The 17956-nt window shown below is 38.1% G+C and overlaps 3 protein-coding genes across 4 annotated transcripts in view; 2 read left to right on the forward strand and 1 right to left on the reverse strand.

Annotated features, from left to right (window-relative positions):
• LOC111319115 (inactive tyrosine-protein kinase 7) overlaps nucleotides 1-17956 on the reverse strand; it is a 344836-nt gene that overhangs the window by 139353 nt on the left and 187527 nt on the right. The window lies entirely within an intron of this gene.
• LOC148720188 (matrilin-1-like) overlaps nucleotides 1-17956 on the forward strand; it is a 208818-nt gene that overhangs the window by 69206 nt on the left and 121656 nt on the right. The gene's annotated exons all lie outside the window — the stretch shown is intronic.
• Nucleotides 9256-13249, forward strand: LOC148720195 (coadhesin-like). Its single transcript, XM_088739049.1, has 8 exons — nucleotides 9256-9261; nucleotides 9385-9532; nucleotides 9634-9807; nucleotides 10280-10453; nucleotides 10599-10772; nucleotides 11170-11618; nucleotides 12596-12755; nucleotides 13099-13249. Exons 1-8 carry the CDS (start codon nucleotides 9256-9258, stop codon nucleotides 13101-13103), a joined length of 1290 nt encoding a protein of 429 aa, XP_088595175.1. The 3' UTR covers nucleotides 13104-13249.

The raw sequence follows: 17956 nt of genomic DNA on the forward strand, positions 1-17956 counted from the left end.
AGGCTATCTAAGGAATATTTTTAGTTTCCGGGCTGTATCCTATGATCTACGCGGAAATTATATTTTGTCTCTACCGTCTACAAAAACTACTACTTATGGTCTTCACTCCTTTTCATATATGGCTTCAAAAATATGAAACTCTCTTCCGGACTCTTATAGAACGTCTGAATTTTCTGATTTCAAGCGCAAGATTCTACAGTATGACTCTTTCTCATAGTTAAACTTTAGAATGTTACAATTTTACATTTTACATTTTACATTTTAGTAGTATTTAGAATTATACTTGTAACTCGAAGATACTAGCTTATCCTTTAGCTACTCCAAATTCGAGATTTAATAAATTCTATGTATGTATGTATGAATGTATGTATGTATGTATGTATGTATGTATGTATGTATGTATGTATGTATGTATAACCGTATTGTAAAATGTATCACAACGCTCGGTAGAGCTTGACAAAGATAGGTATATATCACTATCGGACATTATTATTCAAGCTTCTCGTTGTTTGTATTTTGACGAGCCCGCAGGGCTCGTTAAATTACAGTACAACTCGTAAAAATACTCAGCGATACTACACAACAAAACGTTTATAAGATACATTTATTTGAAGAGCATTTCAACGCTGACTTATACTCGTTTACAAGAGACGTGAGAGATTTGCGTCAACTAAGGGTTTTTATAGATTTCTACGCCATCACTCGCTAACTCGTCACCAATCTGCAGGACACTTCAATTTTTAGCCAAAATAAGAGCGCTTTAGGGCTCGAAAAACCTGTTTTTTTTAATTTGTCTTCAATTGGAATTTGTTTGTACATATGATTAGCTGAATAAATCCGCAAAAAAAAAGACTTCTTATCATCGGCACCTTGATCTAGTTTCAGTTCTCTGACGCAGAGCTGGTTATAATGTTGGTTTAACATAGTCCAGTCTTACATAATTTTGTTTCTTTGATATGATTTTATTCGTACACAATAAATGAAGAGTCTTATTAGAAGCAAGTGAGGGCTATATAAGATACTATGACGAGCTAAAACCTGTGCATTGAACGTTGTTGCGGTCGAGTTCTGTCGATTCCTTCCAGATATCGACATTTACTCCTTACTGAATAAAAAAAATTCTTTTGATTGTTTTGTTTTTCAGAATAAAGATGCTCCGTACTGAATTAAAAAAAAGTTTTTTTGATTATTGTTTTCTTTTTGTTTTGAACGTTGTTGCGGTCGAGTGCTGACGATTCCTTCCAGCTATCAACGGATATTCCTCACTGAATTTAAAAAAAAAATCTTTTGATTGTTGTCATTTTCAGAATAAAGAAGCTCCGTATCTACGAATTGACGTTCACCAAGAGGGAAATTTTGGTGCAGGGAAGATGCAGCAGTGTTAATTTCACAAAATTTATTGTATCTGCAGATGATATCGGTGATGGGATGAATAAACAAAACCCAGATCTACTGCTTTGCCTGTGAATGAATGCCGTTATATAACTTTGGCCAGTTTTTGATTTAAGAAATGGAGAATAAGGGTTATGGTAGACTTGGTGTTAAAAGGAATCGTGGTCTCACTGTAGCTGGAACAATATGCACTTTGAGCTGCAGCAAAATTCTCTGGGGGAACCTTCGCTGATATTTCTGAACACTTCCCTATTAATTTACATTAACAGATCCTGCTTCATTTTTTCCGGTAAATCTTACGAAGTTGCTTCATCGCTCATTTACCTAACATCTCTTGAAACTATTATAAAAAAAAAATTGCGACAGCAGCAATAAGAAGGAAAAAACAGAACAACAAACAAAGCAAAGAGAGCAAAAATAAAGCACAAATTAAAAAAAGAAAAACAAACAAAAACAGCAAAAAAACAGAAAAACAAAAACGCCTATTAAGCTTTTCGTTGCCACAGTCATCCTTATTTCGTAATTTCTGTCCGTGCACACCCAAAACAACTCTTTACCATCCTACAAACGTCTGCAAACTTCCCGCGTGATTTACTTCTCGATCATCGAGATGAACACGTGCTTATGTATTACGAATTAGCAATCATTTTTGACTTTCTGATTCAAATGAATCAAATTGCACGCTCTTCAAAACGTTATCCGATGATTTGCTAAACTTGCACAAAAACTTGGGTTCCGTTTTTGACGACTTGCTGAGACAGTAAACTAAATGTGACTTTAAGGTATCATGGCAGGTGGAGTCGCCCTAAAAGACTGGTAATATATTCTTCTCTCTTCGGAGTGAGAAGCCAGAGAAAAATGTTATCCAATAAAAGAAAGGGATAGTAAAACTTCCTGCCTCTTTGAAATACAGTAGAGAACCTATTTTTTCTTTTGATATCATTAATCATCGACTGGTTATTGACAAGTTCCTTAAACCGCTAATAAAATCACCGCCGCTACCACGTAATGTGGGTTTCAGTGCATGTAATATAATTATCAGTCTAGTAGGGTTTGAGGGTTAGAGGATTGTTCTCAACAAAAAACTGGAACGAATTTAGCAGAGACGTGGGTCAAACTCGTAAGAGAATGGGGTGAAGCCTTTTCACTCAAAGATCAAATGAACGCTGAGTATAAAAAAGGCTACAGACATGGACGAAACCATAATTATAAATAGTAGTTATCCTGAGATAAAGATTAATCTCAAGTCTGTCAACCTTAACCATTAACAAGAAAGACTAGTCTACTCTTCTAAATCATGAATGGTTTTCGTGAGGGTATTAGATTAAATGCTTTTTCTAATACCTTTGAGTCACAATTGATCCTCTCGATGATCACATAATCAGGCATAATGTTGAAAACTTCTAGGAAAGTGAGTTTTCAGTAATAAATATGACACTTGGTGGGCGGCAAGATATCATCCTAATTACCCTTTAACAAAGGTTACATTCATCTCGCTTATTGATGAAACAATGACAATTGTCAAGGTTATCTGTTTTGCTTGGAGTGGCTGCTAGGCGAAGTTTTGGTGGGTAAAAGCTAAGTAAAACATAAAGTTGTGCTGAAATAATAGCTTGTAATGCCCATTTTGTATTCAAATGACCACGGCAAGACTAAAAGAAGATATATGTCTTTGAGCTGGTTCAAGGTATCCTGTTCACAAACACCACAACGCATGCTTTGTGGTACAACCATGTAACCCTAGAGAACGAACTTGAACTTTTTTGTCGCTATTAACAGCCCTCTTCTTTGAGTTTTAATTATTTTGTATTAATGTATGCCTGGCTTGATAAATGACCCCCGCACATGCGTACCTCTTGTTTTTTAATTTGTTCTAAAAGTTAGTTTTAAAGATAGCCGATCCTTCATTGTCATTTCTTACTCAGCTTCATCGGTTGAAAAAGGTAAGGGAGCATTATCTTTATTATATTTGACTCGATGAAAAATTATGCTAGATGCTTGGCTTTTACTCTAAATGGGCTTAAGTTTAAATCTGCGCTTCCCTTTTTTTTTCTTGTGATTCTCGAGTTGATCCGTTCCCTTAAAATGCCATAACATAAATTAAATTACAGCATGAAAGGTTATACTAGTCATTTGGCTTCTTAAAAGTTCGCATTTGTAGCTTTCTTTAAACTTTTTGCTTACTCATATATCCAATCCTTTAATCTGTCACAGGCTGAACAAATTTATTAGAAGTATTCTTTACTTGTGAGTCATGAAATGGTCATTATTTTGAAATACAAATTCTTAAATATGGAGCACTAATTTACATTTTTCTAGAAAATAAAGGAATATAATAGGCTTAACACTGTTCGAAAACGCACCCCTAAAATGTTAAGAGTGAAAGCGATTTAATCATCCACTTGAAATAAGATAGCATCAGGAACATCGAAGGCTTTTTCGATTTTAACATGTTTTCCTGTCGCACGAGCTGCATTAGTCAATCGTGAAATCAGGCTACTTTGTTTCAATTGAGAGAATTTATGGGCACTTCAGCTTTAAATCTACGTAGATAATGGTTCTTTGGCGTATTAATTTAGGTTGGAAAAAATAAATTGTTTCGCATAGTCTCACATGCTTGAATCTATTTCTTTTCCGTTTTGGGTCTTCAAATGAAGGACTGAAAGTTACAATATTTCAATCACTCTCTCTTGAAGAAAGATAGTACGTATTTGAAACAGTTCTGATGTCAGCGTTAGGACTTTTTAAAATGACAGACGTGCAATCTAGCGATGGAGAGATGTAAGGCAAACTCGAACTGTAGAAACTGGTTCGGTGGCAAAACCCTGATCATTGCCAAAACTTCAGAAGTGTTAAATAATTTATCTCGTTAGTATTCAACAGCTATTCGTCTGATGCTTCCTCGATAGCATTACAGTTTATGGTTAACCAACACTTATTAACCTTTCATGGCTTAAAGGAAATTATCTCTCTATTAACAATACAAAGACTCAGGACACGATTCTTGGTTCTTCGACATATGAATATGAGATCCAAATTAATGGCATCAAAGTAGATGTTAAACCCACTTTGAAAATCTTAGGCGTCACCTTGGATAAACGGCTTACCTTTAAGGAGCATATCACTGAACAGCTTAAAGAAGTTGATGCAAAGACTGTTGCCTTCAAAAGAATTTCCCGATTCATATCGGTCAACACTATGATATTATTATATAAAGCATTCATTGTCCCACATTTAGAATATTGTAGCATATTATTTATTGGTCTTGGCAAAGTGCAGGCCAATAGACTTGAAGACGCTAACTATTACATTTTAAGAACGTTATTTAAAGTTAAAAATAACAGTTATGAAAGTCTTTTAGAATTAGTTAAATCAATTACTTTAAGACGGCGTAGGTATTATCAGACATTGATCTTCATATATAAATGCCTTAATTCTATTGGTCCTTGTTATATTACTGACTTTTTAAATTCAAAACATATAGGCTATAATCTTAGGGGTCAAGGCAGCAATCTGGCTCAACCTCATTTTAATTCTGAGTGGCTGCATAAATCTTTCTCTTTCATTGCCAGTAAGCTATGGAATAAGTTACCTATGGAAGTTCGGAAAAGTGAAAACATCAAGGCTTTTAAAACAGCTTTGAAGAAGTTCGACTTAGAATTGCTTTTTTAAGAGGCATGTTTGATAACAGAGCTACCGATATTTAATTGAACATTATAATAGTCATAGTTGGGGGATTTCTTCAGTATTAGATATTTCACATATAAATCGGGTTAGAAGGGACGGTTAATTAATGATGAATTATGCGTCACAGTAGTTATAGTAGTTGGGGATTTCTTACTGCAGATTATTCGATTAGAAGGGACGGTCATAAATCATAACTTGTAAAAGATTACGATTTTCATACTTTTTATCATATGCTATAACATATTTTCTAGTAATTAGCACGTGCACGTTCTTACGAGCTTTGTTGTAAGCTCTTTTGTGTTCAACGTGAATAAATAAACTTACTTACTTACTTACTTTGACATGGACTTCGCCTTTCTGGACTAAGACTACAGGTTATAATCAATGCCATATCTTTCACGTTTGGAATAATCGTTTCTTTTGAAACTCTCCATCCTGATACTAATTATCATGTTTTGAACTTATATGCCTTACTAAACCATTTGATTTACCTTTGCATTCAGAAGTCCCCTTACGTTATTTCTCTTGATGAAATTTTTTAAAAAGTGTACGAGCATATTACTCGCTAATGTCAATATATTTGTTTCTTTTTACTTTCAGATTTTGAGCGATTATAGTATGGAAACTTTGGGTTTTGACCATCGCACTTTTCACTCTGTCCTTTGGTAAAACAATAGCAATTGTGCAAAGTTTCTGTGTTTACTGTTTTCCGGTATCGTAGAACGTTTTTCTAACATTTCATGCCCTTTATTTCCCTTTACAGAAATATCCTCGGCGAAAGGTTTGTATGTGTTGCACTCTCCAATTGTTCTTTTTTAGCGTGTCGTTTGGTTGAATAGAGTCAGTTTTAGAAGAAGTCCCTGGTGCTAATTGCGACTGAAAAACGTTTAGAGCCAAATTCAGTGAGCCGGCCCGTCTTTATGCAGAGATCGTACACAAGGGGTTAAAAAAAATAGAAATGAATAAAAGTCATAGACATTGCTCATCTGAACTGCTTTCCATTTTTCACGCTGACGTTTCATTTCACCCGGAGCTGCGCTCGACAGTCTGCGAATTTTTCCTCTTGATACACATCTTCGAGAATAAAACAAAGTTTGATTGGCCGTGCCACCGTTTAATTTTATTCGTGGCTGATTGTAGCAGGTGTCATTTTATTGCGCGCGTGCGCTCACCTTCTCATTTATTTATTTGAGGTCAAATTTACTAGATGAACACTTCAGGAATATTTTTCAAGGAAAGAAAGCAAAATTTTAAGTTGAAATATTTTCCTATTTGTTTGCTTACAAACTCACTAAATTGATAGTCACTGTGAATCTTTTTGAAAGATACAATCATGTTGGGATCAATGTAGAAAATTGAGAACGTTGTCGTTATGTATAGGTGGCTGTCGTGATGAGAAAATGGATATTGCGATTATGGGTGACAGATCAAGAAGCATGAACAAGTGGCAACGAGCATCTCTGATAAAGCTGGTCTTCAATTTGATAGACAAGGAAGGCGTTTCCTTTTCAGGAAATCATTTTGCTATCGGCACATTTGGACCAGGCGCCACCATCCATAATAACTTTAAAGACAAATTTTACTAAATAATAAGAATTTAAAAAAAAGCTTCCAGAAAAAGTTCAGCTACGAACCTAAGTATTTGGGGACGCGAACAGATCTTGCCATGGATCGTGCCGTGAATGGGTTGTTCACCCCACAAGGAGCTTGTGAGTTTGTAAGCAAACCGCCTCCCGGTTAGCTCAAAGGATAGAGCGCTGGACTGTTGTGCGGGAGGTCGAGGGTTCGAGCCCCGGCCGGACCAACACTCAGGATCTTAATATAATTGAGAAGAATTTGATACCTTTCTATAACATCAAGAAATGGTTAGATATTCTAGTCTTCTCGGATAGGGACGAATAAATTGAGGTCCCGTCTCCTGCAGGGTTGGGGTAGGAGACGTTAATTTCCCACACACGAGATTACTGTGTGGTGGATGTCCTCCCCTGGCGTGGGATGGGTGGGATATAGGGCGCACTTAATTTGGAGCCTCGCTCTGTTGTGCGACCCTCACCACACTCTGGTGAAAGTGATTAAATAAGGAGGAGACAGGCCCAATGTTAAGAACATTTTGTTCATCTTTACCGATGGAAAACCTTTTATAGCGAGGAATGACGAAAAGCCTTTGATTCCGTTCTGGAAATCCAGATTAGCATTGGAGGTAATGTAGCTGATTCCCAAAAAAACTGCTATTAACTTTCTCAAGTGCATTCTCTTGTTAGCAAGTGTATGTCTCTATGTTTGTAAAATCACGCTTCGAACCAAGTTCATGTCAGCTCAGTGCTAATCTGCAATATGATATTTGTGACTGGTGACAAAAAAGGGTAATGGCTGAAACTGGGAAAAAGTCCGTTTATTGTGTAACACCGCCTAGGACCGTACTGGGTCCAAAGTGTCTAATTAGAAAATTAGAAAATTACAATATGATATTTGTGACTGGAGACAAAAAAGGGTGATGGCTGAAACTGGGAAAAAGTCCGTTTATTGTGTAACACCGCCTAGGACCGTAATGGGTCCAAAGTGTCTAATTAGAAAATTAGAAAATTACAATATGATATTTGTGACTGGAGACAAAAAAGGGTGATGGCTGAAACTGGGAAAAAGTCCGTTCATTGTGTAACACCGCCGCCTAGGACCGTCTTGGGCCCAAAGTGTATTCGTATAACAATCCAAAGAATTCAAAATTGTAAGAGAGGACTTGTGTTTTTTATGAGACGAAGGAAGCGGCAAGTAACCAACGTTGAAGAAGCAGTAATCCATGGGAAATGACATCCCAGTGACACTATGATGAGAAAGCAGGACAAGTCTATACGGCTGTCCTTCCTGCATGTAGACCCCACCTGAAACATTTTATAAACTAAGGGGGAGACCCCCCTTGATAAAAGGTCAAAAAGGTCCTTGCGACGTCATCCAATATTAGTATCGGTGACTATTAAGATGTCATTATCGTCATTAAATTTACCACTTGTATGTGATGAAGAAATATCATCCTTTTAAATTTTATTGTCGCTAGAGAAGTATACGTAGAATATACAAAGCTCACTTTAAACTTACATAAATTTCTACTTCGAATCTATTTTACCTTTTTTATTTAGAGGAAAAACGTGAAGATAATTGCGATAGGAGTCGGTCAAAACTTATGGAATGAAAAAGAAAAGATGCGAATGATTGCTGGAAAAAGGGAACAGTCCTTCTGTACCGCGATTTTACTAAATTCTCCCTAAGTTTGGACGAAATCTTTGAAGCAATGTGTGGTAAGGATCTCCTCTCGAAGTCATCTGGTTTTATTCTCAGGGTCTGCATGTAAGGAGAATTTGCTCGTGTTTGAAGATAGGAAGTTTTGAATGTTGCTATGGTGCCTTACGTCGAAAATAAGGGCTTGAACAAGTTAGAACCCATTTGAATAGATAAAACTGTTTCTCTGTTGTTTTACAAAGAATCGAAGGTCTATCTCGCTAATTATTTAGACCATAAATGCACTCCTAAACTCTAAGAAGATCATTTCTTGTGGCTGTTCAAGCTTGAGTCAAGGTTTACTCAAGGAACTGAGAACTAAGGAAAAACATTATCATGCTATGTACTGACTTCATTGAGATAGAATCCTTTATGAGAAAAGGCACAAGCTTTGAAATAGCATACTTGTCCCAGTTCTAACTTAATCACTTTCCCCCCAGCCGACAATAAGAATTATTTTCATATAGTGTCATTCCTTTGTCCTATAATTTTCTTCTTTTAAGCTGTTGATGGTAGTTAAGCTGAGTAGATGAAGGCTGGGTTCAGTATGGTGGATTGAGAAAGATTAAAAAGGCTAACAGGACCTGTACCAGCATTCATTATAAGACATGGAGTTGTTGCTTGTTTATCCATAATCGTGTTAAAATAACCTTTGTCTAATTTCCCATTGCTTGTTATCGAAAGTAATCTCTCGCAGAATCAAAGCGGTTTGTTAAAATGCAGCTAAAATCATGCGCCCATCCTTTACATGCTGTCACTTGAGTTAACAAGCATAATAGGGCAGAAGAAACGAGTCATCATGGCCTTACCTTCTCCTCAGTTTGCTTCTTTTTTAACCAATTGACAAATTTTTTTGCTTGGATCTATTCTTATCTGTCGTAAGGTTAATAGCGATTCGCTAAAATGCAAGTAAGTTTCTGTACCTATACTTTACCAAGATAGGCACTTTCCTGTGCCCTTAATTGAAATAAGCAAGCATAAAGGCAGTATTATTTTTGTCCTGTAGCGATTGATGGTGGATACAGTGAGTAGTCTGAGTCTGAGTGCAGTGTGACATGTGGAGAAGGGAAAAAATTGCTGACAAGAACCTGCACCAATCCTCCGCCATCCTATGGTGGAAAGGACTGCAGTGGGTTAGGGCCAGCTGAAAAGACTGTTCTGTGTAACGAAGGAGATTGCCGTAAGTATTTTCACTGTCAACTTGAGTCTCCTATGGTTAATGTAACTTTAGCAAAGGAACCCATCTGAACTTGCAGCTTTTGTCTTGTTGTGTCAATGTAGCGATTGATGGTGGATACACAGATTGGTCTGAGTCTAAGTGCAGTGCTACATGTGGAGGAGGGACAAAAACACTAAGAAGAACCTGCACCAATCCCCCGCCATCTAACGATGGAAAGGATTGCAGTGAGCTGAGGCCAGCTGAAAGGAGAGTTTCATGCAATGAAGTAGAGTGCCGTAAGTCTTTTGATTGCTGCTTTACGTGTGTTGTATTACATAGGAGAAATATCTTTTAACTACATGGCCACACTCACCTTAAGTAAAACCACCATCTTCGCTCTGCATCGACATATGAAACCCCTGATACCATTCAAATATTTTTGTCAGATTGTCTGTGTTTGATATATTTTCCATCAGTAGTTTCTAATAAGTAAAAGTTAAAGTTTCCGAAATAAAACTCGGTTGATCATAAGTTCGACTTTGTTGTGAACAATATAAATATACTTTAAAGAAAGCATGAGAAAGACTATATTCAAAAAAGAAAAGAAATAAGTTATCATTACAGTTTTTTTCTTTTGCTTGGAAGCAATCTAAACTTACCCAAGGTTAATATCGATTTGTTAAAGTACAAGTAAATTGTCTTGCTTACACTTTAAAAGTTATCACTTAAATAGGCAAGCATAAGCGCAGTATCATTTGTGTCGTATAGCGATTGATGGTGGTTACACTGAGTGGTCTGAGTCTGAGTGCAGTGTTCCATGTGGAGGAGGAACACAACTACTTACAAGAACCTGCACCAATCCTCCACCAGCTTACGGTGGAAAAGACTGCAGTGAGCTGGGCCCAGATAAAAAGAAAGTTTCATGTAACGAAGGAAAATGCCGTAAGTATTCTTACCGTCACTTTGAGTGTACTATGGTTAGAGAAGTTTAATTAGAGGGAAAAGTGTTCCTGTGTATATATTCTCATCTTATAACTTTAGCAAAGAAGCAAAAATTAAATTTTAACTTTCGTTTTTGTGTGTGTAGCGATTGATGGTGGTTACTCTCAGTGGCCTGAGTCTGAGTGTAGTGTGACATGTGGAGGAGGAACAAAAATACTTACAAGAACCTGCACCAATCCTCCGCCAGCTTACGGTGGAAAAGACTGCAGTGAACTGGGCCTAGTTAAAAAGACAGTTTCATGTAACAAAGGAGACTGCCGTAAGTATTTTTAGCGTCACTTTGAGTTTACTAACTTGGGAGGAGTACGACCAAACTTCGTGTAGCGATTGATGGTGGTTACACTGTGTGGTCTGAGTCTGGGTGTAGTGTAACATGTAGATAGGGGACAAAAATACTTACGAGCCTGTGATCACAACGGCGCAAAACATTTTTGTTCGTTACTGAAATATACTTTATCTGGTCCGGTTAAGACTAAACTGCATGGAAAAATGGAAATTCTTTCGAGGTTTTCGCCGGTGGAAGAGTTTTGCTACCTGTCTGTGATGTCCTCTGAATGAAACTCACTGAAAAACAAAAGTCACTGTAAATCTTCTTCAAACATGACATCAGCCAAAGCCTAAATGGTGAAAACTGAAAACGTTGTCGTTATCCGTAGGTGGTTGTCCTCTTGCAAACATAGTCTCAGATATCGCCATTTTGGGGGACAGATCACGAAGTATGAACAAGGAATTTCGAAAAGTTGTGATTAAGCTGATTACTGACTTGGTGGACAAGACAGCTGTTTCTTCTTCAGGAAATCATTTTGCTATCGGCACATTTGGACCAAGTGCCACCATCCATAACAACTTTAAAAACCAGGTTTACCACAATGGTGAAAAGTTGAAAGACCACATCCAGAGGAAGTTAAGCTATATACCTGCGAAGTGGGGAACGCGAATAGATCTTGCCTTGGACCGTGCCGTGAAAGGTTTGTTCACCCCACGTGGAGGAGACAGGCCTGAAGCTAGGAATATGATGTTTATCTTTACTGATGGAAAAAATTTTATAGAAAAGAATGATAAACGGCCTCTTATTCCCTTTACGCAGTCATTACAAGCGCTGAAGGTAATGTAGCTGATCCTCGACAAATTGACATATTCTTTAGCAGATTCTTGTAGTTCAAGACCGGCAAGTCAGAAGATCTTACGCCCACTGTGCTCAACGTTTAGCGATATCAATTTTGGGTCTCAATATGATAAAAAGTCAGTCAAGTATTGGTTCCAGAAAGGTTTCTCTCTCTTTTAACTTGGCAAACTGATGAAGAAGCGTTGAGAAATCAGTAATGATAATTTATGAATTCAAATGAAGAGATAGTTATTCCCAGGGCCTCGTTTAAACCAGCTGCCCTGTCTAAATATTCATAATAAATAGATATAAGCTTATGTTCTGAATTTGGGGTAACGTCACACAGCCGTCGATCCCAAGAGTTATTTTCCAAGAGAAAACCCTAACCTAAAAATGTGGACGTATTTACAAGACGGAGGGCGTTTGCAAGGTCGTAAGAGGCCCTTGAGAAAACGAGCCAAGCTTCTTACGGTAGTTATAAATGAATATGAAAATGATCTTCGCATTAATAAACACTACTTAAGAAGTAGTGAAAATAGAGCCTAAAAACACTTAGCCTTGTACGGGAGTTGGACTCATGACCTCTGCCATGCCGAGTGCACTGCTCTATCAACTAACCAATTGAACTCACAAGTCCCAGCTCATATACATGATTTTCTCATATTCACAGTCATTTATTCGTCACTTCAAAGGTTCATTACGAACTAACAAAATAACTAGCTCCCATTTGGCTTGTAAGCTCAGTTGGTAGAGCTCTGCATATTCTCATATATTCACAATCGGTAATTTTAGAGATATAAACTTCCTCATCAAATTTGACAAAGAGTTGTCGCAAGTGACTTTTATACACTTCGGTCAGAAGATACGAATGCCCAAAGGTGCAATAATATGAGACTTGGTTGTTTCCACGAACGCCAAGTAAAATGTGGTTATTGTAATGAAATCTTTTACCGTCATTGTTGTATTTTTTTAAACAGGTGAAAAACGTCAGCATAGTTGTTGTAGGAGTTGGTAAAGAGATAAATAAAGCAAAAACGCAGTTCCTAGCAATTGCTAGCAAAAATGGGAAGGTCTTTCTGTACGATAATTTGCAAAAACTATCTAATGGTTTGGATGAAATCCTCGAAGCCGCTTGTGGTAAGTATCCCTTATACCGGTTTATCTCCTTGTCATCTGGTTTTGTTCTCCGTGTGTCTTAAAAAGGTGATTGCAATTTGAAAGGACAAAATAGAACGTAGGCCCACTTTCTCTTGACGAATGCGAACACGCTAATATAGTTGTATTTCACCAGCGTGGACACTTTGGTGATCCTTATAGCAACGTAGATTCGCGCACGAATAGCAAAATCAAGGCTTTGAGTCTAGTTTGATATAATTTTCTCTCTCTGAGAGTTTTTATTAGTAACGTGGAAATGCTTTTTGAATAGTAGCACTAACGGTGCTGATTAAGGATGACCAGATGTGTTTTGCTTGTTTTTTAGAATAAAGATGCTTCATATTTAGAATGTGACGTCCACCAAGAGGGAAATAACAATGCAGGGAAGCTTTAAATTAAATGTTAATTTGACAAAATTAATGTATTTGCAGATGATATTAGTGATGGGTTAGATGAATAAAACACCAATCCAGTTATATTGTCTTCGTTTTATCACCACGGAACAACTTCAGTCAGCTGTTTGAGAAAAACGGTGCTGAAGTAAACTTTTCTCAACTTCGCTTTCAAAAATGAGCACTAAGCTGAAACAAAGTTACCTCAACTTGCTTGTGTTGATATTCCCAACCGATGTCAAAGGTTTTCAAACTCCGCACATATCCCGTAAATCAAAGAGCGCTTAGATTCCTCCACTGATGATAAGTTTTATGAATTTTATGAATTTTCTTGTCCAGCCGAAGTTTTCAGCGAGATTTCTTCCACTTAATCACCTTCTAAAAACCCTACACTAAATAAAACTCATTTCTATTCCTAGTTCTTTCTGTTGTGAGTCTAACGGAACGAAAAACACACTCGCTTTTTACCGTTTATATGTTGCAAAATCACAATTTTGGGTCGTCAGGCAGTCCGCCCAGTAGTTTTTCTTTGAACCATCATCAATGATGAAGTAATGGAGACAAACTAACTCCCGAGTTAGGATTTCGAGTTAGGATTTCAAGTTGGATTTTCGAGTTAGGATTTCGAGTTGGGATTTCGAGTTGGATTTTCGAGTAAGGATGTAGAGTAGGTTTTTTCGAGATGCTTACTAGTAATCCAGCTGCGACGAATCGGCTAGTCCAATGCAGTCAACAAAAGAATTCGTGTAGGGGTGGGGTTGGTGTTTTACCTTTTTATTCTGCGACGTCACTATGTAAAGCATACATGAAGTAAGAGGCAAGACATTGAGTCTTCCTCGAACTCATTTCCCTTCGCCACTAACATGCTCCTCATTTCAAAAATGGCAAGGTTGGGAAAGCTTTGATACCAAAAGATAAACGAAACGAAAAAAATTACGATAACCGGGTGTAAATCGAAGGTAAGATCTAGAATATGATTTCTCTTGTCATATCTATTCTGGTGGTACAAATTTAGAATTCCGCGTTAAGAATTGGACAACAACAGGCAAATATATAAATCCTGTAATCCCACCATATTTTGAAGACCGAAAAATAGCACGAATGCTGCTTTACAATGCTTTCCTAGTTCCCCAACCCCCAGTAACTGTTTTGTTTTCTGCAAAAAGGCTTCATAAAAGGGGAGGCCCTTAGACTTCTCAGAACAAACTCCTCTCAAACGATATTCCAGGAGAATATTGCAAATTTCAAAGCGTATTTACTTGAGAGGCTACCCAGAGGACCTCATTACCACAACCCTCTCAGAGGCGAATTTCAAAAACAGGAAATTAGCTCTTCAACAGAAACCGAAGCCGAACCAACGAATCTTGCCTTTTGTTACACAATACCAACCATCAGTGCCAAACCTAAAGCAAATTCTCATGAAAAACTGGCATTTAATAGAAACACAACCACTACTGAGCGAACTATACAAAAATCCGCCGCTAGTATCTTACAAAAGAGGGCGGTCGCTCAAAGACATACTCGTGAGGGCCAAACTTTGAATAGGCTATTCTAAACACGCGCTGGGAGTCGTGTAGGCCTGTCAACCCCATTTAACACAAAAAATCCCGCCAAAAAATCCTAATTCGAAAATCCTAACTCGAAAATCCAACTCGATATTCTAACTCGAAATCTAACTCGAAATCCAACTCGAAATCCTAACTCGGTAAATAGGCAACCTGTGATTAATGTGTTCTTTGATAAAATCAGAATAATTTCTAATTTGAATCTTCTTCGTTTTGGTAGGAACCCTTTATTCATTCGAGGGAGATAAGCACAATTTAGCGATTAAGCATCATTTAGCGGTTAGCACAATTTACGAATAATAACATTTTTACAATAATTATCGCTCCGGTGATTATAGAGACGAGCGCGCTCTGATCGGTCGAGAATCGTGTAAGGACTTGCCATAATTACCTAGCAGGGGTGATTTTAGCTGATTCGCTAAATTTCAAAATGGGTGCCTCGCATTTTGTCCTTGTTATACAGGAATTGATAAACGCGATAGAAGGTACAATTCTTTGGAGCGCAAAAGATGCTACTAAACTTGGAGTAACATTTTTAAAAAGAAAGATATAAAGTTTTTGCCGGTTAACTTGAATAAACCTGTTAAATCCTAGTGGTAAGTGGCTACTCATCTCGATACGAGCGACCAAAACAATTTATTTTCAGAAATACTGAAAAAAGTTTCAGGCTTAGGTTTAGTGAATATTCACTTCGCCTTCAGTGAATGACTGTTAAACTGAACATGTTAAAAATGCTTGCAAAAAAAACAAAAAAAACACCGACACACTTAACTGACCTTTGAGTTTGGTAGGCCCTCCGAACCTCATCTTAATCATCTTACAGAGCTGAACGATGTGTCGTAATCCGGAGAACAGTTATCGGAGAAAATGACTCAAAATTGATCCATAGACTAGCAGCCGCCTGTTTTTGTTTATCAGACATTCAAAGATATATTAAGTAACAGTCATTGCGCCAGTCGCCTTGAGCTTTAATAAATTCAGATGGTATTTTGGGCTTGGAAAGCAAAAGTTGCGCCCCCGCGCCTAAACCTATATGGAGAGTAGCCAGAGGATTCTAGATCAACGGCACTAATAACCCTTGTGAGAAAAGAGCAAAAATGTGCATATGTTATAGGGCGGGTAGAACCAGCTGATCGAACTGAAAATAAAGACATGTCCTGCGGTACCTGGGTAATATGTAAGCAATTGGACAGCGCGACTACGGGGCACAACAAACTGCCTGGAATGCGCAGCAATGGTATGGAAAAAATGCGTTCCTGAAACTGAATAGTTTTGGAGGCGCGAACGATGCGTGGAAACTGACGAACATCTGACCGTAAACTGACTTTAGTCGAGGCCGCACGATCAACAACTAAATTAGACTTTCGTAAGAATGTCTAAAAAGCCGTTAAGAAAAGCGTCCACATGGCGACGTGCAAAGGATTGGAAAAATCAAAAAGGGGGACAAGGCGTAATAACAAACGCGGAGTAATTGGCGCCTTGCGCTTGACTGCCGTGCTTAAGTACCGTTTAGTTCCGTCTAACAACAATTTATAACGATGATCAGCACCCCAAGCCAATTCATGACCTAGAGGTTTATGCAATGTGTTTGATACTAATCAAATGATTCAAAATAGTGCCATCAGCGCGGCCGAGTAATACCAAATATGCTATGTAACGCGTAACTAATTTAACAGTCACTGGGAAAGGAGCAAATGAAACCTTGTCGCAAATCGCAATATAACTCTGTGTATGCGAGTTCAAGTTCCTTTGGGTAGAATCGGCGTATGTAGCATCCATCGAGGCACGGCCAAGTGAATCCAAGGCCAGAAGATCAAGTGCCGGTTGAGCTGAACGTCGACGATCTGGGGAAAAGTCCTGAGGCTAATCGATGGTGCTTTTCTTAGCCGAACTTTCTTGTCTTGATGCGCACGTGGTGGCTGATGAAATTTGATTCGGTGCTTGTGCGACAGCTTGGCGCAAACGAAGAACCAGCTTCTCATTCTGTTCTTTAACCAACTTCAGCTCTCTACTGAGTCGATATTGTCTGGCTGCAGATGGCGATGAATGTCCAGTGAAGGCAAATGGCCTTGTTTCGTGATCGTCAGCTGGATCGCATACTTGATCAAGATGCTCGAATAGATTAGGTTGCGGCGACGGTGGAAATAGATAATCGTCTTGTTGAGATTTTATCTTGGATCTTTACTTGGATTTCTGTGACATGACTGCTTACGAAAGTGGAACACAAAACGTTAGAGATTGACTAAGGTCGAGAGGACGGTCGTTCCGGAGTGAGATGAAAGCGTTGACTGGCCCGAAACTGGCTCGGCGATAGAGCGATCTGAAACCCGATACACTGAAACAACTAAGAATAACGGGTCAGGAAGGGTGTTTTCTATGGCAATTATTCATCATCACTCCGGGTGATCACTGTGCCATTGCCTTACATGTAAGCTATAGGCAGCGTATTTTTCTTATTCCTCGTGTAGCGATAGGCCTAATTTGAACTTCGATCTTCAGAAATGATTAATAAAGATGGTTCATGTACTAGTTTGCCACAAACGAGGGTCAAAGCAAGCTGACCTCCCGGCCCATGAGGCCTGGTTTTCCAAACAGTACTGGTAATCAGTGCCTAACACATTCTCGGCGACTGTTTCAAATTCTTAGATTTTTTAATTTCAGCGAGAGCAAATGATTCCGTTATACACGGCATTGACTAGTTTAACACAACACGGAAGAAAGAGCCAAAGCAAATTCAGCCGTCGCTTACGCTAATTCGGCTTTGCAATGGCCAGAATGTTACGTTCCGTTCTCTCGGAAATCCTATGATGTATCATATTATCCGTTCTATAGAATTCCCCTGGGAACCTTTAACAATTACTTTGAATCTTGAATTTCAGCTGAAATATTTCCTGGTCATCGTTATTTGATGAAGTTAAGGTTTTATTTTTTCATTGTGCATTTATCAGCGTTAATTATGTTGCCATGATTCATGATTCAATTGGAAAATCTTGGCCCTTTCACCTGTTTTTTTCTTTTAGAATGGGGATGGGAAAGCATTTGTGCAAGGTACCTTTCCTATGAGATGGTACCAATATGATTTTTTCAGGGTTTTAGCCCTTAATCAATTGAAATCCAACCTTTCAAGGTTGTAGTTCCCAGATCGAACAGGTGAACCATGGTGTGGTCTCATAGCCACTGGTGAAATCGCACGAATTCCAATCATTAATCGCTAATAAATAACGTA

This window comes from Stylophora pistillata, chromosome 11 (assembly GCF_964205215.1).
Source record: "Stylophora pistillata chromosome 11, jaStyPist1.2, whole genome shotgun sequence".
NCBI lineage: Eukaryota > Metazoa > Cnidaria > Anthozoa > Scleractinia > Pocilloporidae > Stylophora > Stylophora pistillata.